This window comes from Octopus bimaculoides, chromosome 1, assembly GCF_046866305.1.
Source record: "Octopus bimaculoides isolate indiv1 chromosome 1, ASM4686630v1, whole genome shotgun sequence".
In the NCBI taxonomy this organism is placed as follows: Eukaryota; Metazoa; Mollusca; class Cephalopoda; order Octopoda; family Octopodidae; genus Octopus; species Octopus bimaculoides.
In genome coordinates, this window is record NC_142928.1 from 183161418 (window position 1) to 183176073 (window position 14656).

At 38.8% G+C, this 14656-nt stretch overlaps 1 protein-coding gene across 1 annotated transcript in view; it reads left to right on the plus strand.

Annotated features, from left to right (window-relative positions):
* LOC106871716 (myophilin) overlaps positions 1 to 10679 on the plus strand; it is a 36194-nt gene extending 25515 nt beyond the window's left edge. The window contains exons 2-4 of the mRNA XM_089363520.1: positions 6212 to 6327; positions 7884 to 8088; positions 10150 to 10679. Of these exons, the coding sequence (XP_089219646.1) occupies positions 6212 to 6327; positions 7884 to 8088; positions 10150 to 10335 (507 nt within the window). The 3' untranslated portion in view covers positions 10336 to 10679. The remainder of the gene's footprint in view (positions 1 to 6211; positions 6328 to 7883; positions 8089 to 10149) is intronic.
* The last annotated feature ends 3977 nt before the right edge of the window (positions 10680 to 14656 follow it).

Consider the following 14656-nt stretch of genomic DNA (forward strand, 5'->3'; position numbering starts at 1 on the left):
AATGAGTTGTACCTGTAATTCAAAGGGCTGGCTTTGTCACATTCTGTGTCATGCTGAATCTCCCTGAGAACTACATTAAGAGTACGCGGGTCTGTGGGGTGCTCATCCACTTGCATGTTAATCTCACGAGTAATCTGTTCCGTTGATCGGATCAATTGGAACACTCGTCGTCGTAATCGACAGATTGCCAGTTTTACATATGTGGTTATATTGAAGTTATTCTTACTATTTCAATGAATTAACGACTGTCGAAGTTTAAAGTTTCAGTGTATTTAAATTATCTAAAGTTCATTGTCGATAAATACCACACAATAAATGAACCCAATTTTTCATGTCACTTTGGCCTATGATTACTCCAATTAATTTCTTTTTCTAAATTAACCAATTAACGACCATAGTTCATTTTTTGGACCACCAGAAAAAATTATTAATATTTCTCCAACAATTATATTTTACCGAGACATATTTAATTAGCGATAAAGATTGAAGTGTCTTTTAAATATTTTATTGATTATTAGCAACACTGTTGTTTCAAGTTTCTCTAGACTTAGAGTGGAACATCCAGGATGAGAGAAAGAGATAGATAGATAGATAGATAGATAGATAGATAGATAGATAGATAGATAGGTGCGAGAGAGAGGTGGGAGGGGAGAGAATTGCACCAGCACAGGGCTGGAACTTTATTTGTCAGAAGGCCTCGCATTTTGAGGGAACATATAATCGTTTAAAATTCCCTGGCGTGGATAACCAAGTCACCCAGTCAATATACGTAAAAATATATTACAATATCTTCAAACAGGGCTGGAATTACAAATTAATCAAACAAGGCGATCACTAAAGGCTCTGAAATTAGGGGCTTCCAGAAAAAATACAAATGTGCAACAATTCTTTTGTTTTTTCTTTTTTTTTTACTTGTTTCTTTCACTCAATTGCAGCCATGCAGGAGAGCCACTTTGATGGGTTTAGTCAAACAAATCGACCACAGAACTTATCTCAAGTGTGGTACTTATTCTATCGGTCTCTCAAGCCGAGCCGCCAAGACGCTGAGACGTAAACAACCACTAGCCAACCTCGGCAGAATTTAAACTCAGAACATAAAGACAGTTATATGTTATTACTGTTATATTTTACTACTCCCGGCTGTCTTCAGCAAACTGTCGTAAATGAGAGAAGAGGGTTCTCATTGTTGGGCCAACCTAGAGTTCTGAATACTGAGGTATTGTTGCTGTCAAGTATCACAAAACTCAATGAATGCGGAAGGCTGCTCTTGTTGATGTATGTATTAGACAACTCTCTCTCTCTCTCTCTCTCTCTCACACACACACACACACACACATACACACACAGCTATATCTAACACTTTTATATTAAAAAAAAACTTGTGATGGCCCTACAGGTAAACAGTATGGCTGACACCCTGTCTAACCGGGGTTGCCAATTAGTACATATATTTATAGCTAATATCAAAGATTTAGATGTTAAGGTCATAGCACTGACAGAAGAAGGAGAGAAGGAAGCGGAGGAAGAAGATGAGGTAATAGTAGTGTTGTTGTTGGTGATGTTGTTGTTGTTGTTGTTGATGGTGGTGGTGGTGGTGGTGGTAGTAATGGTGATGGAGGTTGCAACAGAAATGGCGATGTTTGGAAGAGCTAGTGTTGGTAAATAAAGAGTACACAGCCGATGTCTTTGCGAATACAAATATGTGTGCGCATGCGCATGTGCGTATGTGTATCTTCACACACACACAAACACACACACACAAACTCATATATATATATGTATATTCTGAAATCAGAAAGATGGAACAATGTCTTTCGAAAGACAACGTGAGCTAGGGTGAAAATCCATACCCACCCACTGAGCAATAAGGTATCGTTTTACATTATTTTTAGAACAAAATAAAAGATTACATACAAATGGCTGTCAAGGAGAATATTTGCGTGTCAGCTAACGGTATGCGCGGCAATCACTTGTCTATCCTTCGATAAATATCATAATACACACACACGCTGGCTTTAATCTCAATCTGAATCTCGAGAAGCTTTCTTGTGCGGTGTGGCATGTGCCTGTGTATATGCGTACGTGTTTATTATGCACAGAAACGCGTGTTAAGGCGGCGAGCTGGCAGAATCGTTAGCGTGTCAGAATAAATACTTGTTAGCATTTTTTACCACTACTTATGTTCTGAGTTCAAATCTCGCCGAAGGCAACCTTACTGTTTTTTTTTTTTTTTTTTTACATCCTTTCGGGATCGATAAAATAAGATGCCAGTCAAATATTGGAAGCCGATGTAATAGACATATCGCGTTCCCTTAAATTCCTAGCCTTGTACCAAAATTACAAAGAATATGTGTGTGTTTTGGTGTCAGAATATGTGTGCGAATGTATTTATTTGTATACTGCGACCTTTCGAACTTTGTACATATAATATCGGTGGCAGGGAGAGTCACCATTGTCCCAGAATGAGGTGGTCTTCATTATTGCCATGATCTTTGGCATAAGATTATTATGGATAAAGTCGATTGTGTGTGTTGTAAATAGGAAGAAAACATGCGATATTTTATAATATATCTGTTCAACGAAAGACCGAAAATATATCGGGACATGAATTTTCTGATGTTCACCGGGAGAGAGACTTAAGATATAGAGATCGTCTTTTACAGTATCTAAATTCAACAGTCATTAATGTCTTACTCGAATTGGTCTTGAATGAAATTTAAATGTGAGTTTATCCAACTCTACTCACGTTTCTGGCTTGTTTGTGGCGAGAAGTCAGAAGCGTTTTCCGTGGCTGCGCTCAACTTCTGCCGAGATTATTTAGCGATAAACTGCTTATAACTCGAGAAAATGGCACGAGTTTCAAGGGCAATTGTGTTGATGTTCTGAATTTGTGGTGTGGTCTTCTGCAAGCAGATTAGTCGATAAATAGAATGTACACGTCAAAATTGCTTGTTTCAGTTGCAATTCGCTCATGGCACTAGCTTGATAACTAAGAGAATGGGGTCTGAATCCTAGGTCTCGCTACGTAGTGGACAAAAGGAAAACAGACTGCACGGATTGGAAATGAAGGGAAGGCACTGACTGTCTGTGTTTACTTATGAGCAATATGTAGAGCTATGAGTGTGTACGTATGCGTGTGTGTGTGTGAGAGGGAGAGAGAGAGAGAGAGAGAGAGAGAGAGTGTGTGTGTGTGTGTGTGTGTGTGTGTGTGTGTGTGTGTGTGTGTGTGTGTGTGTGTATCAGGGGCGAACTGAGCCGTTGGTCAAACGAGCACTGCCCGAGGGCCCGGAGCTCTGAGAGATCTGCACTGTACATGTTAACTCTACTAAAACACACATTAAAAGGGGCCCTGTAAACAGTTACGCACGTGGGCTCTTAATACTCTCAGTCTGCCCTGGTGTGTATATTAACTTATGTGCAGTATGTATAGCAATGTGTGTGTGTGTGTTAATCTTTGGACAGTATGTGTGTTTTAGTAGAGTTAACATGTAGAGTGCGGATCCCTCATTCAATGTGCCATTCCTTCCTTTTAAAGGCGGCTGGATGTTACTTGAAGGAGAGTAAGCTACAATTTCTAATAGGTTGTGAAACCACATAGATGCTCAGTGATGGTACTGGTGAATTGAATGGTGATGGTGGTGGTAGTGGTGGTGGTGATGCTGAAGATGAAGATAATGATGATAAAACGGCGCTGTTTGCCAACCTAAGCTAACTACCAAAGTACTTTTCAGTTGCTGCATTTTTGAAAGTACATCGCCTCTAGTTTGGAATATAATATTCTGGAGTAGGCGATGTGATGCCATTATAATTTACTTTCGAGGTTTAAGATTTCCATATGCTTACTGGATTCCATTTTTGGGAATCATAATTTGTTATCTGACCTGGCACTTCAACAAACAAGCTAAAATTTTTGAATGCTGCAGCAATATGGTTCCTCAGACGAGCATTAATAATACTTTACATAAATAGAGTAACAGACGTTGAAGTTTTTATAGATAGGTCCTCCTTTTGTCAATGTTGATCATGATATCTGTGTCATTACAGTGTTGCTATCAGAACTCAAAAATCCAGAATAAATCTCGTCTGACCTTGTAACAGTTTTACTAATCCAACATCATTCTCTCAACCCCCAAAGGATAACAGGCAAAGTTGATTTCGGTGGGTTTTGAACTCAGCGCGCAGCAAATCGGAACAAATATCGTAAAACATTCTTGCCCATCGCTTTAACGACTCTTATAATTCGCCGACTTTAAAGTCCTTAGACAAGCAGAAACCACCAGTAAAGTTCTAATCAACAAAAGGAGAAAATAACAAGTTCAGTGCATTGAATATCATTTGAAAAAAATGAAGGTTTGAATTCATAATGACAACTGGAAACTCAAAAGAAGAAAGAACGAACCAGAGAAGACAGACAGATGATACTTGATGCAGTGACGTAACTAGGGCGTGTTGTCCGGTGCAGCCCTTGAGCCTGCCGCTCCCTACTTTCACATACTCTTTACAGGCTTATACAGAAAACAATAAAAGTTCCGCGCTCATAAAAGTACCGCCCGGGGCAGATTCCTCACCCTTCATCGCTCCACCACCACCAACGGTACTGACTTGATAGTTTTTACAGCTGACTACTGAAGGACCGTTCTGTGTAGGACAGGAGGGGTTAGAGGTCGATCATAACCAACGTTTGTAGTCAAAGCACACGACAAAGAAGAAGCATGGCCATTGATAAATAATAATTTTTGTTCGAAAAAGATTCTGTGTATACTGCTAATTAACGGAGTAGTTATTACTATTTAGCTATGAGTAAAGAATGATCGAGCAGATTTATAATCAAAGGTTTCCGGCGATAACATTCCAGCCTTTTATTCAAACAGAGTAGTTAAAACTTCTTTATCCAATGTATCCCACAATTTTTTTAATTAGGAGAATGTGATCTGAAGAAGATTTGGCTGTTGTTTCTAGAAAATTGAGCAACCACGTCGAGACCTTTTCGTTGTCATAAACTTAAAAGAGAATGTTGGCTATTTGTGCGCATATTAATGAACGATTTCTAAAATAGGTACAAAATCAGGCATTTTGGATTTATAGTTAGTAATATTAACTCCAGTACTTGACTGGTATTTATTTTATTGGTTTAAAGTCATAGCGTAAAGAGAGGCAACTAAAAAGTGCCAAGCGTTTTGTTGGATGTTAGTCAACTCTGCAAATCTACGGCCCTTGTAGTTATGCCATAATAAAGGATGCTGCTTATTAACATAATTGGGAGTATGCAACATTTACAAAAAGAAAGCGATTATTAAAGTCTACACTATCTAGAAAATTCTTAAAAATTCTAAATTTAGTATATTTTTTTCAAAATATTGTTTTCAAGTTTCCTTTATTATTGAAGATTTCAATTACAGAAAAGTAATTTTAAGTCAGTACAAGATAGCATTTTTTTAACACTACACAATAGCGTTCCCCCTTTGTCTTCTCTCTCAATCTGTCTGTCTGTCTGTCTGTCTGTCTGTCTGTCTGTCTGTCTGTCCCTTTGTCTCCCTGTCTCTCTGTCAGTCTGTCTCTCTGTCAGTCTGTCTCTCTGTGTCTCTCTTTCTCTATCTTTGTCTGTCTATCTGTCTGTCTGTCTGTCTGTCTCTCTTTCTCTCTCTCTCTCTCATACTTCATGGCGCTATAATCTACAGGCATAATAGTCAAAACATTTCTCCAGATTATATGTCTAATTCAGTGTCAGTCAAATTATGTTGTTTCCAGTATCCCTCCATATTTGTTGGGTGTTTTAAAGAAGAAAAATAGTTTTTAACTTACATCACTTGTACCAAATACAAACTTGTAACTGTAGTGATTGAACAAAACCTCACAACTTTCTCAATTAGTCCAGTGTAGAGACACACGTGATTAGCCAGTAGTAATAAAGATATTCATGGGAGAATAATCGATTATTATAATGCTAAAAGTGATGGTATAGCTGTTCACGCTCTCTGATATGGAAACATGATTACGATCTTGATGAATGAACGACATGTGTGAGAGAAGAGAGTTATGAATGAAAAAATACGAAGCGGAATATAGATTTTAGATTTGATGAAATAATTTTGCTTTAATTTCCAATTTGGTTCAAGTTGATGCAAACGACGTAAGCCTACTAATTCTTGACTTATTTCTACTTTTAGAATACCTTTAAGAATTAACAAATTGTCGATTTTTCTTCTCGCAGAGAAACGCTGAGAAAGAAAAAGAGGCTTTGGACTGGATTGAAGCCATTCTTGGAGAACCGATTGATCGGAAGAAACCATTTGAAGAAGTTCTTAAAAATGGTATTATTCTTTGCAAGTAAGTGTACTTAAAACTGTTGGCACTATTTGAGTTTTCCTAATTGTTTTAGTCCCAAGTAGTCGTCAGTGTTTTGGTCTCAAAATATTGCCGTCTGCTTTTATGGATTTTTTAATCTTAAGTAAATAGAGCGGAACTCCTCGCGACGCTTCATCCTAGAGGAGGTTGAAAATTCAGTGAAGGAGTTCCTTGCTTCGAAGGACAAGAACTGGTATCAGCATGGGATCAAAGAACTGGCAGAAGCGTGGTTTCAGACATTGCAACACGATGGCTTCTACTTTGAATATTAAGCTGGTTTTGTTGTATGTTGTTGAAGAAAGCAAATAAGTTAACAAAATATTGCAAAACGTTTGACTCAACACAATATATGTTTGTGTGTGTGTGTGTGTGTGTGTGTGTGCGTGTGTGTGTGTATGTGTGTGTGTGGGCGTGTGTGTGTGCATATATATATATATATATATATATATATATATATATGCACGCACACGCATACACACACCGCATGCACAGAACTCTATATAACAACGGGTGTTTTTTTTTTCATCAAAGAAAAAGGAGATAATTTACTACTACCCTTATAAATAAAAGGGCCTCTGGATAGTAAGAGCCTCTTTTGGGTTGAAATACAAATATAGGCAATGCCTAACGAAGCAAGTAGTATGTCTAAATACAGTTAAGTTGTATATATCTTTTTCGATGAAATCGAACTCTAAATAATATTAAATGCTTCCATTTTTGTTCATTCTAATATCATATGTATGTGTTCGTGTGTGTCAAATGAGTATACAGTAATATAGGTCCATTACAGCCGATCTTACCAATCTGTTTCGCACCGGATATTGTATAACTTGACAGTTATCTTATATTTGGTGCGAAAGTGACTGTAAGATCGGCTATAATGGATTTACAATACTGTGGCTGTTGTGCGTGCAACACTGTACCTGTGAAATCTTGTATCCCTGCCGTAAGGCCTTATTTCCACACACGCCAGCTTAATTTAATTTAATTTGTCCTTAGTCGAAAGACATCTGTTGTTATGTCCTGTTATTTTCATTGTATTTGTGTAACATTGTTCATTTTTTCCGTCCTTGTTTTTGTATACATTCGCTGCTTTCTTCCAAGGAATCTAACGCTCTTAGCTTAGTTTTTCCTTGGGGCTGGCCAGATTGGAGCAATATCGAGAATAGCCACCCGAAATTGCAAGGATAATCTGGATCTCAACTGAAGAGAGAAAACTCCGAATGACCTGTCCTTGTTTTCTTTGTATCGTATATCTGGATGTTTTGTCCCTTTCTTGTATCACCTAACTGTCTGGATGTTTTGAGTTCTTGTCCCATTCTGTATTATATATATATATATATATATATATACAAACACACATGATAGTAATTGTTTATATAAAATGCTTCCAAAATAAACAAAGAAAGAGGCTTATTGAGTTTAATATTTTTAAGATTTTACCACTCTTCGTCGCATAAGAAGACAAAAACAAATCATAATAAATTTTCCCAAATAAAATGATTGAATGTGTTGCTTTATTATTATTCTTTTCTCAGTTTCATCAACAAACTTTTGCCTGGATCAGTGAAAAAGATTGAGAAGAGTGGCACTGGTTTTGTTTTGATGCAGAATTTAGAACGCTTCCAAGCAGCACTGAAGAAATACGGTGTCCCTGAAACTGAAGTATTCCAGACTGTCGATTTATATGAAAGGAAAAATATTCCACAAGTAGTTTTGTGCATTTACGCCATTGGAAGAGTGGTAAGTGGAGTAATTTTGAAAAAAATTTAATCGTACATAACTCGATGACATTAATTTTAATATTTACTGTTGCTTCAAACGGTCTTGCTTGGATAAAATCTAAAGAGTTTACTTCTTAATGATATTTTTTTGCATATAAATAATTATATCTGGTGATTGTCGCATAATTTTTGACATCTGTATGGCGATATGTTTGCATATAATGAACAAGAATATGTAAATTTTAACCTATGCTTACTCCTTCTCTCTCTCTCTCTCTCTCTCTCTCTCTCTCTCTCTCTCTCTCTCTCTCATCTTCCAGCTCTTTTTCTCTCTCTTTCTTTGTCTCTGCCATTCCTCATCGTTCCATTGAGAAACGTTTTCAAGGTTTCTTCATCGATGTTAGTGATGTTTCTGTTTTATTATTTATTTATTTATTGTTTCTTTTCACGGTTGGTGCCGGCTAATGTTTAAGTTGAATCGTTGATTGCAAAAGTGGCACTGAAAATGCAAGGATGATTTTTTGACTCAGAGATAGATGTCAAGCCCTTTAATTTTTTCTGGTTCTTTTTGTTTTTTCCATCTCATTGTTATCGAATATCGTCCGCAGCTATGGCTTCCTCCCCGCACGTCTGCCGCCATTTATGGCGGTTTTCAATTACTTCTTCCCAGTTATTAAGTCAGATATAGAAGAAGAGGGCGATGTTCTCGATGGAATCATGAAATCGTTGATTATATATAATGAGGCTTTAGATTCTCTTTGGATTCTGTTCTTGCCAGAATATCGTTGTTTGTGACATAATAATCTCGTTCGATGTTCAGGATCGATCGTAGTTTTGCTTGTTGAAATCTCTGATCTTTTGTCTTTCTTCTTCTTTTACTTGTTACAGTCACTGGACTGCGGCCATGCTAAAGCACCACCTTGGTGGGTTATAATCAAAGAAATTGGCCACAGTACTTACTGTTTTTTAAACTTTGGTACTTATTCTATCGGCTTTTTTGCCGAACTGATAAGTTACAAGGATGTAAACAAACCAATACCGGTTGTCAAGTGATGGGGCAGGAAAAAACACACACATAAATACAACGGGTTTCCACACAGTTTCAATAAAGCAAATTCCCTCACAAGGTATTGCTCGGCCCCGGGCTATAGTAGAAGAGGACATTTGCACAAGGTGTTTCAGCGGGACTGAACCCAAGAGCATGTGGTTGCGAAGTCATGCCTTTGTCAATATGTTGATTAAGTATCACAGCTATTTGGCAATGAGGAAAACTCAACAGCTTGAAACACTTAAACATCAGTTCTAAGTTTCAGGGTTAAGGTTGTGAAAATATGGTAGGAAATGTACCGAAAGGCTTTGTGGATTACTTGCAGCCGGTTGGTGATGGCATCTTCCGGAGACTAGAAGTTGGAAAAGATGCTGCTGAAATAAATGAAGAATGAAGCTTCTTTGTTTAGATTGCTTGGAGAGTATGGAAAGATCGACAAGAGAGTTATCAGAGGTGATTGGTCGTTTGTTAGTGAGTTGTTGAAGTGTCTAGTCTAACGGCTTCAAATTGCTTCGTCAGCTATCAAAATATTGCCGCCTTCAGGTTTCATTAGTGTTGGTATTGTCTTAAGCGGTCTGCAGCACGAATAGTCGGGTATAATGATGGTCAACATATCTTTGGATTTCATTTATCTTGACTTGCTACGAGTCGTTTTGAACTCTACAGATTTACGCTTCAACATCCGCTTTGAGACGTCGATATTGTCTTCCATGCTTTCGGATCGAGATGTGTTTTCTAGAGCAAGTGTTGCTTGCAGATTTTAGTGTCAACCTCATCGAAATAGGTTTTAATATGTGCAACTTGAGAATCCTTTATTCCTCTGCATATTTCTCATGAAACGCAGACTATAAGCACCCACAATACAGAAGGATTTGCGTATCGGATTAGACAGGATTGAGTGTGGACAAGAAGAAATCAAGTGAGGATAGAACAAACATAAGAGTGAATGACTGAATGATAATAGAACTGAACCAGTCAAATCATTCAAATATTTTCAAACTTATATTTATTTTTTTTTTATTTACTTTTCAGGCTCAAACAAAACCAGATTTCAATGGACCTATCCTTGGTCCAAAGATGGCAGAAGAGAACAAACGAGAGTTCACCCAGGAACAGTTAGATGCCGGTAAAAATGTTGTCAGTCTCCAGTATGGAAGCAACCAAGGTGCAAGCCAGGCTGGATTGAGCATGGGCAAACAAAGAATGATCGCCGATTAAATTATTTCTGCATCATTTTTTTTTAATAGTGAAAAACTCTTGTTTCAATGCTAAACGATAGCAAATATTAGCTAACAGTATTCAAAAAGAGAAAAAAACATGGGAGGTGATTAAAAGTCTAAATTTACTGAATAATTTCGAGTAAATTTCTCATTTTTTTTTTGCCTTAATTTTTTTTAATGCATTTAATTAGAAGAAAAATATATATACTCCTCATCTGACAACCAACAATCACTTATTTATTTTTTAAAATTAATTTTTTTCCCTTTGGTTGCATTCTTTGTAGCTATCAAATCAACAAAGAAAAAATGTCCAAAGTTATATAATAAAATATATACAAAAACGACAAGCGTTTATATGTTATTTGTGACTATTAACGTCAATAAAATAATTAAAAACAAAAGGAAATGTGTGAGTGTGTGTGTGTGTGTGTGTGTGTGTGTGTGTGTGCGCGCGTGTGTGTGCGTGTGCGCGCTACCAAATAACTAGAAGAGAATCTAGATGATAGGTCTTTTTTTTTTTAGTAAGGTCAGAAACAAAAAGGAAGAGGTTTGCCAATATTCTTCAGCGTGCGACCTGGCAGAAACGTAAGCGCGCCGGGCGAAATGCTTAACGGTATTTCGTCTGCCGTTACGTTCTGAGTTCAAATTCCGCCGATGTCGACTTTGCCTGTCATCCTTTCGGGGTCGATAAATTAAGTACCAGTTACGCACTGGGGTCGATGTAATCGACTTAAACCCTTTGTCTGTCTATGTTTGTCCCCTCTATGTTTAGCCCCTTGTGGGCAATAAAGAAATAAGAATCGTTAACACACCGGGCGAATTGCTTAGCGGTATTTCGTTTGTCTTTACGTTCTGGGTTCAAATTTCGCCGAGGTCGACTTTGCCTTTCATCCTTTCGAGGTCGATAAATTAAGTACCAGTAGCGTACTGGAGTCGATCTAATCGACTAGCCCCCTCCCCAAAAATTTTGGGCCTTGTGCCTAGAGTAGAAAAGAATATTCTTCAGCGTGAGGACAAAAAGCATGAAGTTTTCCGAATTGCAAAAGAGTGTATCAAAGAAAACTGAGATGTGTGCAAGAAGTGTGTATGACTGGATAATGGCACATTTACATTTAGCGATTCTGAAAAGAGGTATGGACGTGCTGCTATGAAAGGTTACTAAACGTGAAGAATGCATGAGAGAAATGTCTTCCAACCGTGGACCCAACGAATGGACAAGTCATTCTAGATAACAGCACTGTGATAGATAAAACAAGGATATGAAGACAGGGAAAGCTTCTGATCAATCAGGAATTACCGCTGAGATGCTTAAAATATGTGGCGGAGTGAGATACTGCCTGGTCAATAATACAGTTAGTTTGGTTGTACTGGAAGGCATTATAGTCAACGACTGGTGTAGCAGCAATATAGTCAACTGTTTCGAATGCCCAGGTGGATCCTTAAAGGTAGTTGGTGACCTAATTAACAGCGAAGGAGGATACTCTGAAAGTATAGTTGCTAGAATAAGAACCGGCTGGAAAAGTTCTTTGTTAATAAAAGGCTTTTCTCTCCGAGTGAAAGATAAGACGTATAGTATTTGTGTATGGCCTGCAATGCTACATAGTAGCAAGACATGGGCCCTGGATACAGAGAACCAGTAAACATTAGAATGAAGCTAGTAAGTTTCATTGGATATGCAACAGCAGTGAGCATGTACGATAAGATGCAAATGCGTTGTGAGAAAAATTGGGTATGAGAGGAATCAAATGTATTGTGCAAGAGATAAGACTACGCTGATATGATTATGCGATCCATGTGGATAAGGACAGCTGCATAAAGAAGAGCAGATCAATAAATGTGGATGAAACCTGTAGAATCGGGAGACTTAGAAAGATATAGGAAGAATGAACTCCTGATATTAAACCACACAGAGATAACAAAGGACCAAGATGATTAGTGATACACTGTGCTCGAGAGAGACCGTCCATCTCAGCTAAAAAGGTCCAAAAAGCATATGGTTTATGCCTATGCTCCCGACACTCAATCAGGCTCTGTCAAGCATTCCATACCTTATCTTCGTATCACCAATCCCTCCATCGCTCTTCTAACAACGGCACTACTCAATTGTGTAATCAATTGATACCCTTCTGTGCTATTGGTTATCCCTCTTTTTGGACCCACTTTTTTTGTCACCCATCCCGCAATATCAATATCATTACTTGCACTTAATTTCCTCTGAATATTCTCTCATGTCTGCCTTCGACGACCCCACCCATCTTTGTTCGTCACCTATTATTTCCATCCCTACGTTCCTCCGATTTCCATCTCTAACACTGTGCATCCCTCTCTCACCCACTACACTTCACATCATCTCCATATTTCTATTCACCAGAGGTTTTATACTCTTGCTCGTCATCCCATCTTTCTTTTGTCTTGTCACTTATCACCTTTTCTCCCTCCTTCTTCCTGACACACTCCTACTTCCTTCACCAATCCATCCATACTGATTTTTCGTAACTGACAATTCCTCCACCCATGTTCATTCACTACATTCACCTCTATGCTCTGTCACTCTCTTTTCACACTCTTGCTAAATTACTTACCCATCCATTCTTTCTGATCCTCTGTCCCCGAATTTCTTATATTCACCCTCTTGTAGCTGGAGGGTACCCCTGACTCTTCATCACCATCACCTCTTTTCCATTGTAGCTGATGTAGCCATATATCTCTACAGCAAGATATCTGCTCCTGTCCCTCGATCATACTTTAATCTTTCAACAGCTGATATAAAGCCACCTCCCTCAATACTGCATTCCCCACTGATGCTGCTGCGTCCTGTCTTGCAAATTACTTGACCACCTCACTGGTGCTGATGTCGAGAAAAACGCACGCAGTGTACACTTGGTTGACGGTTAGGTAGAGAATCCAGTTGTAGAATCTATGCCAAAGCAGATATTGGAGTTCGACGTTGTCCTCTGGCTTGTCAAATCCCGTCGAATCGGCCAACCCACCCCAGCAAGGAACAGAAGCATTAAACGATGACGATGATGATGATGGCTATAAACACTGACGTAGAACAGTGCATATAATGTCTAATGTATTTGTGTTTGTGCGTGTTCTTCACTATCTGCTTTATAGGAGCATCAAAGAACATGGCCTTTTAACAAGATATCTCTGTTATCTTCCAAAGTGCCAAGAACTTAAAATAAACACTATCGATGTCTTGACTTCACTCCTGATAGACTAATGGTATTTTATTTTACTGATTCCCTCCTGAGGTGGATGAAAGGCATACTCGACCTTTTCAGGTTTCTGAACTCAAAAGTAAATCATCATTGTAGACAGACTATATGTAATGATGAATATTATCAGAAAGGTAGTGAGCTGGCAGAATCGTTAGCACGCTGGGCGAAATGCTTCGCGGCATTTCGTGCGTCTTTAGGTTCTGAGCTCAAATTCCACCGACGTCGACTTTGCCTTTCCTCCCTTCGGGTTGATAAAATAAGTAGCAGTTGAATACTGGGAGCGATTTAATCAACTTAGGCACCCCCTCCCAAACCTGCTGGTCTTGTGCTAAAATTTGAAACCAATATCAGAAAGAAATCGAATTCTTTCAGATGTTTCCGTCCTTAGCTGAGATTAATGTTGTTCAGTCTTCTCGTGTTATGTTTAGCCCCATCCACGCATCTTCGCAAGATTATCGGTTACCATTGGTCGGATTTCGGCTCCAGCCAACAACTTGAAGGAGTCATACCCAATGACTGGTGTAACAGCACCATAGTCAACTGCTACAAAGGTAAAGGTGATGCCTTCATCGTTCGTTTAACGTCCGCTTTTCATGCTAGCATGGGTTGGACGATTTGACTGAGGACTGGTGAAACCAGATGGCTACACCAGGCTCCAATCTGATTTGGCAGAGTTTCTACAGCTGGATGCCCTTCCTAACGCCAACCACTCAGAGAGTGTAGTGGGTGCTTTTACGTGTCACCTGCACGAAGGCCAGTCAGGCGGTACTGGCAACGGCCACGCTCAAAATGGTGTATTTTATGTGCCACCCGCACAAGAGCCAGTCCAGGGGCACTGGCAACGATCTCGCTCGAAAATCCTATGAAGGCCAGTCAGGAGGTACTGGCAACGGCCATCAAATTGTTGGATCAGGCAAAGAAAGCTACAAATTAAAGAGAGAGCTAGCAGTTTGGTTTTGAGCCAGGGAGAAACACCACCGATGCTATATTTCTGGTAAGACAGAGCTGCAGGAGAAATACATAGCCAAAGATAAATCTCTGTACTTGGCCTTTGTTGACTTGGGATAGACGAGTGGTTGGTGAGAGCTGTACAAG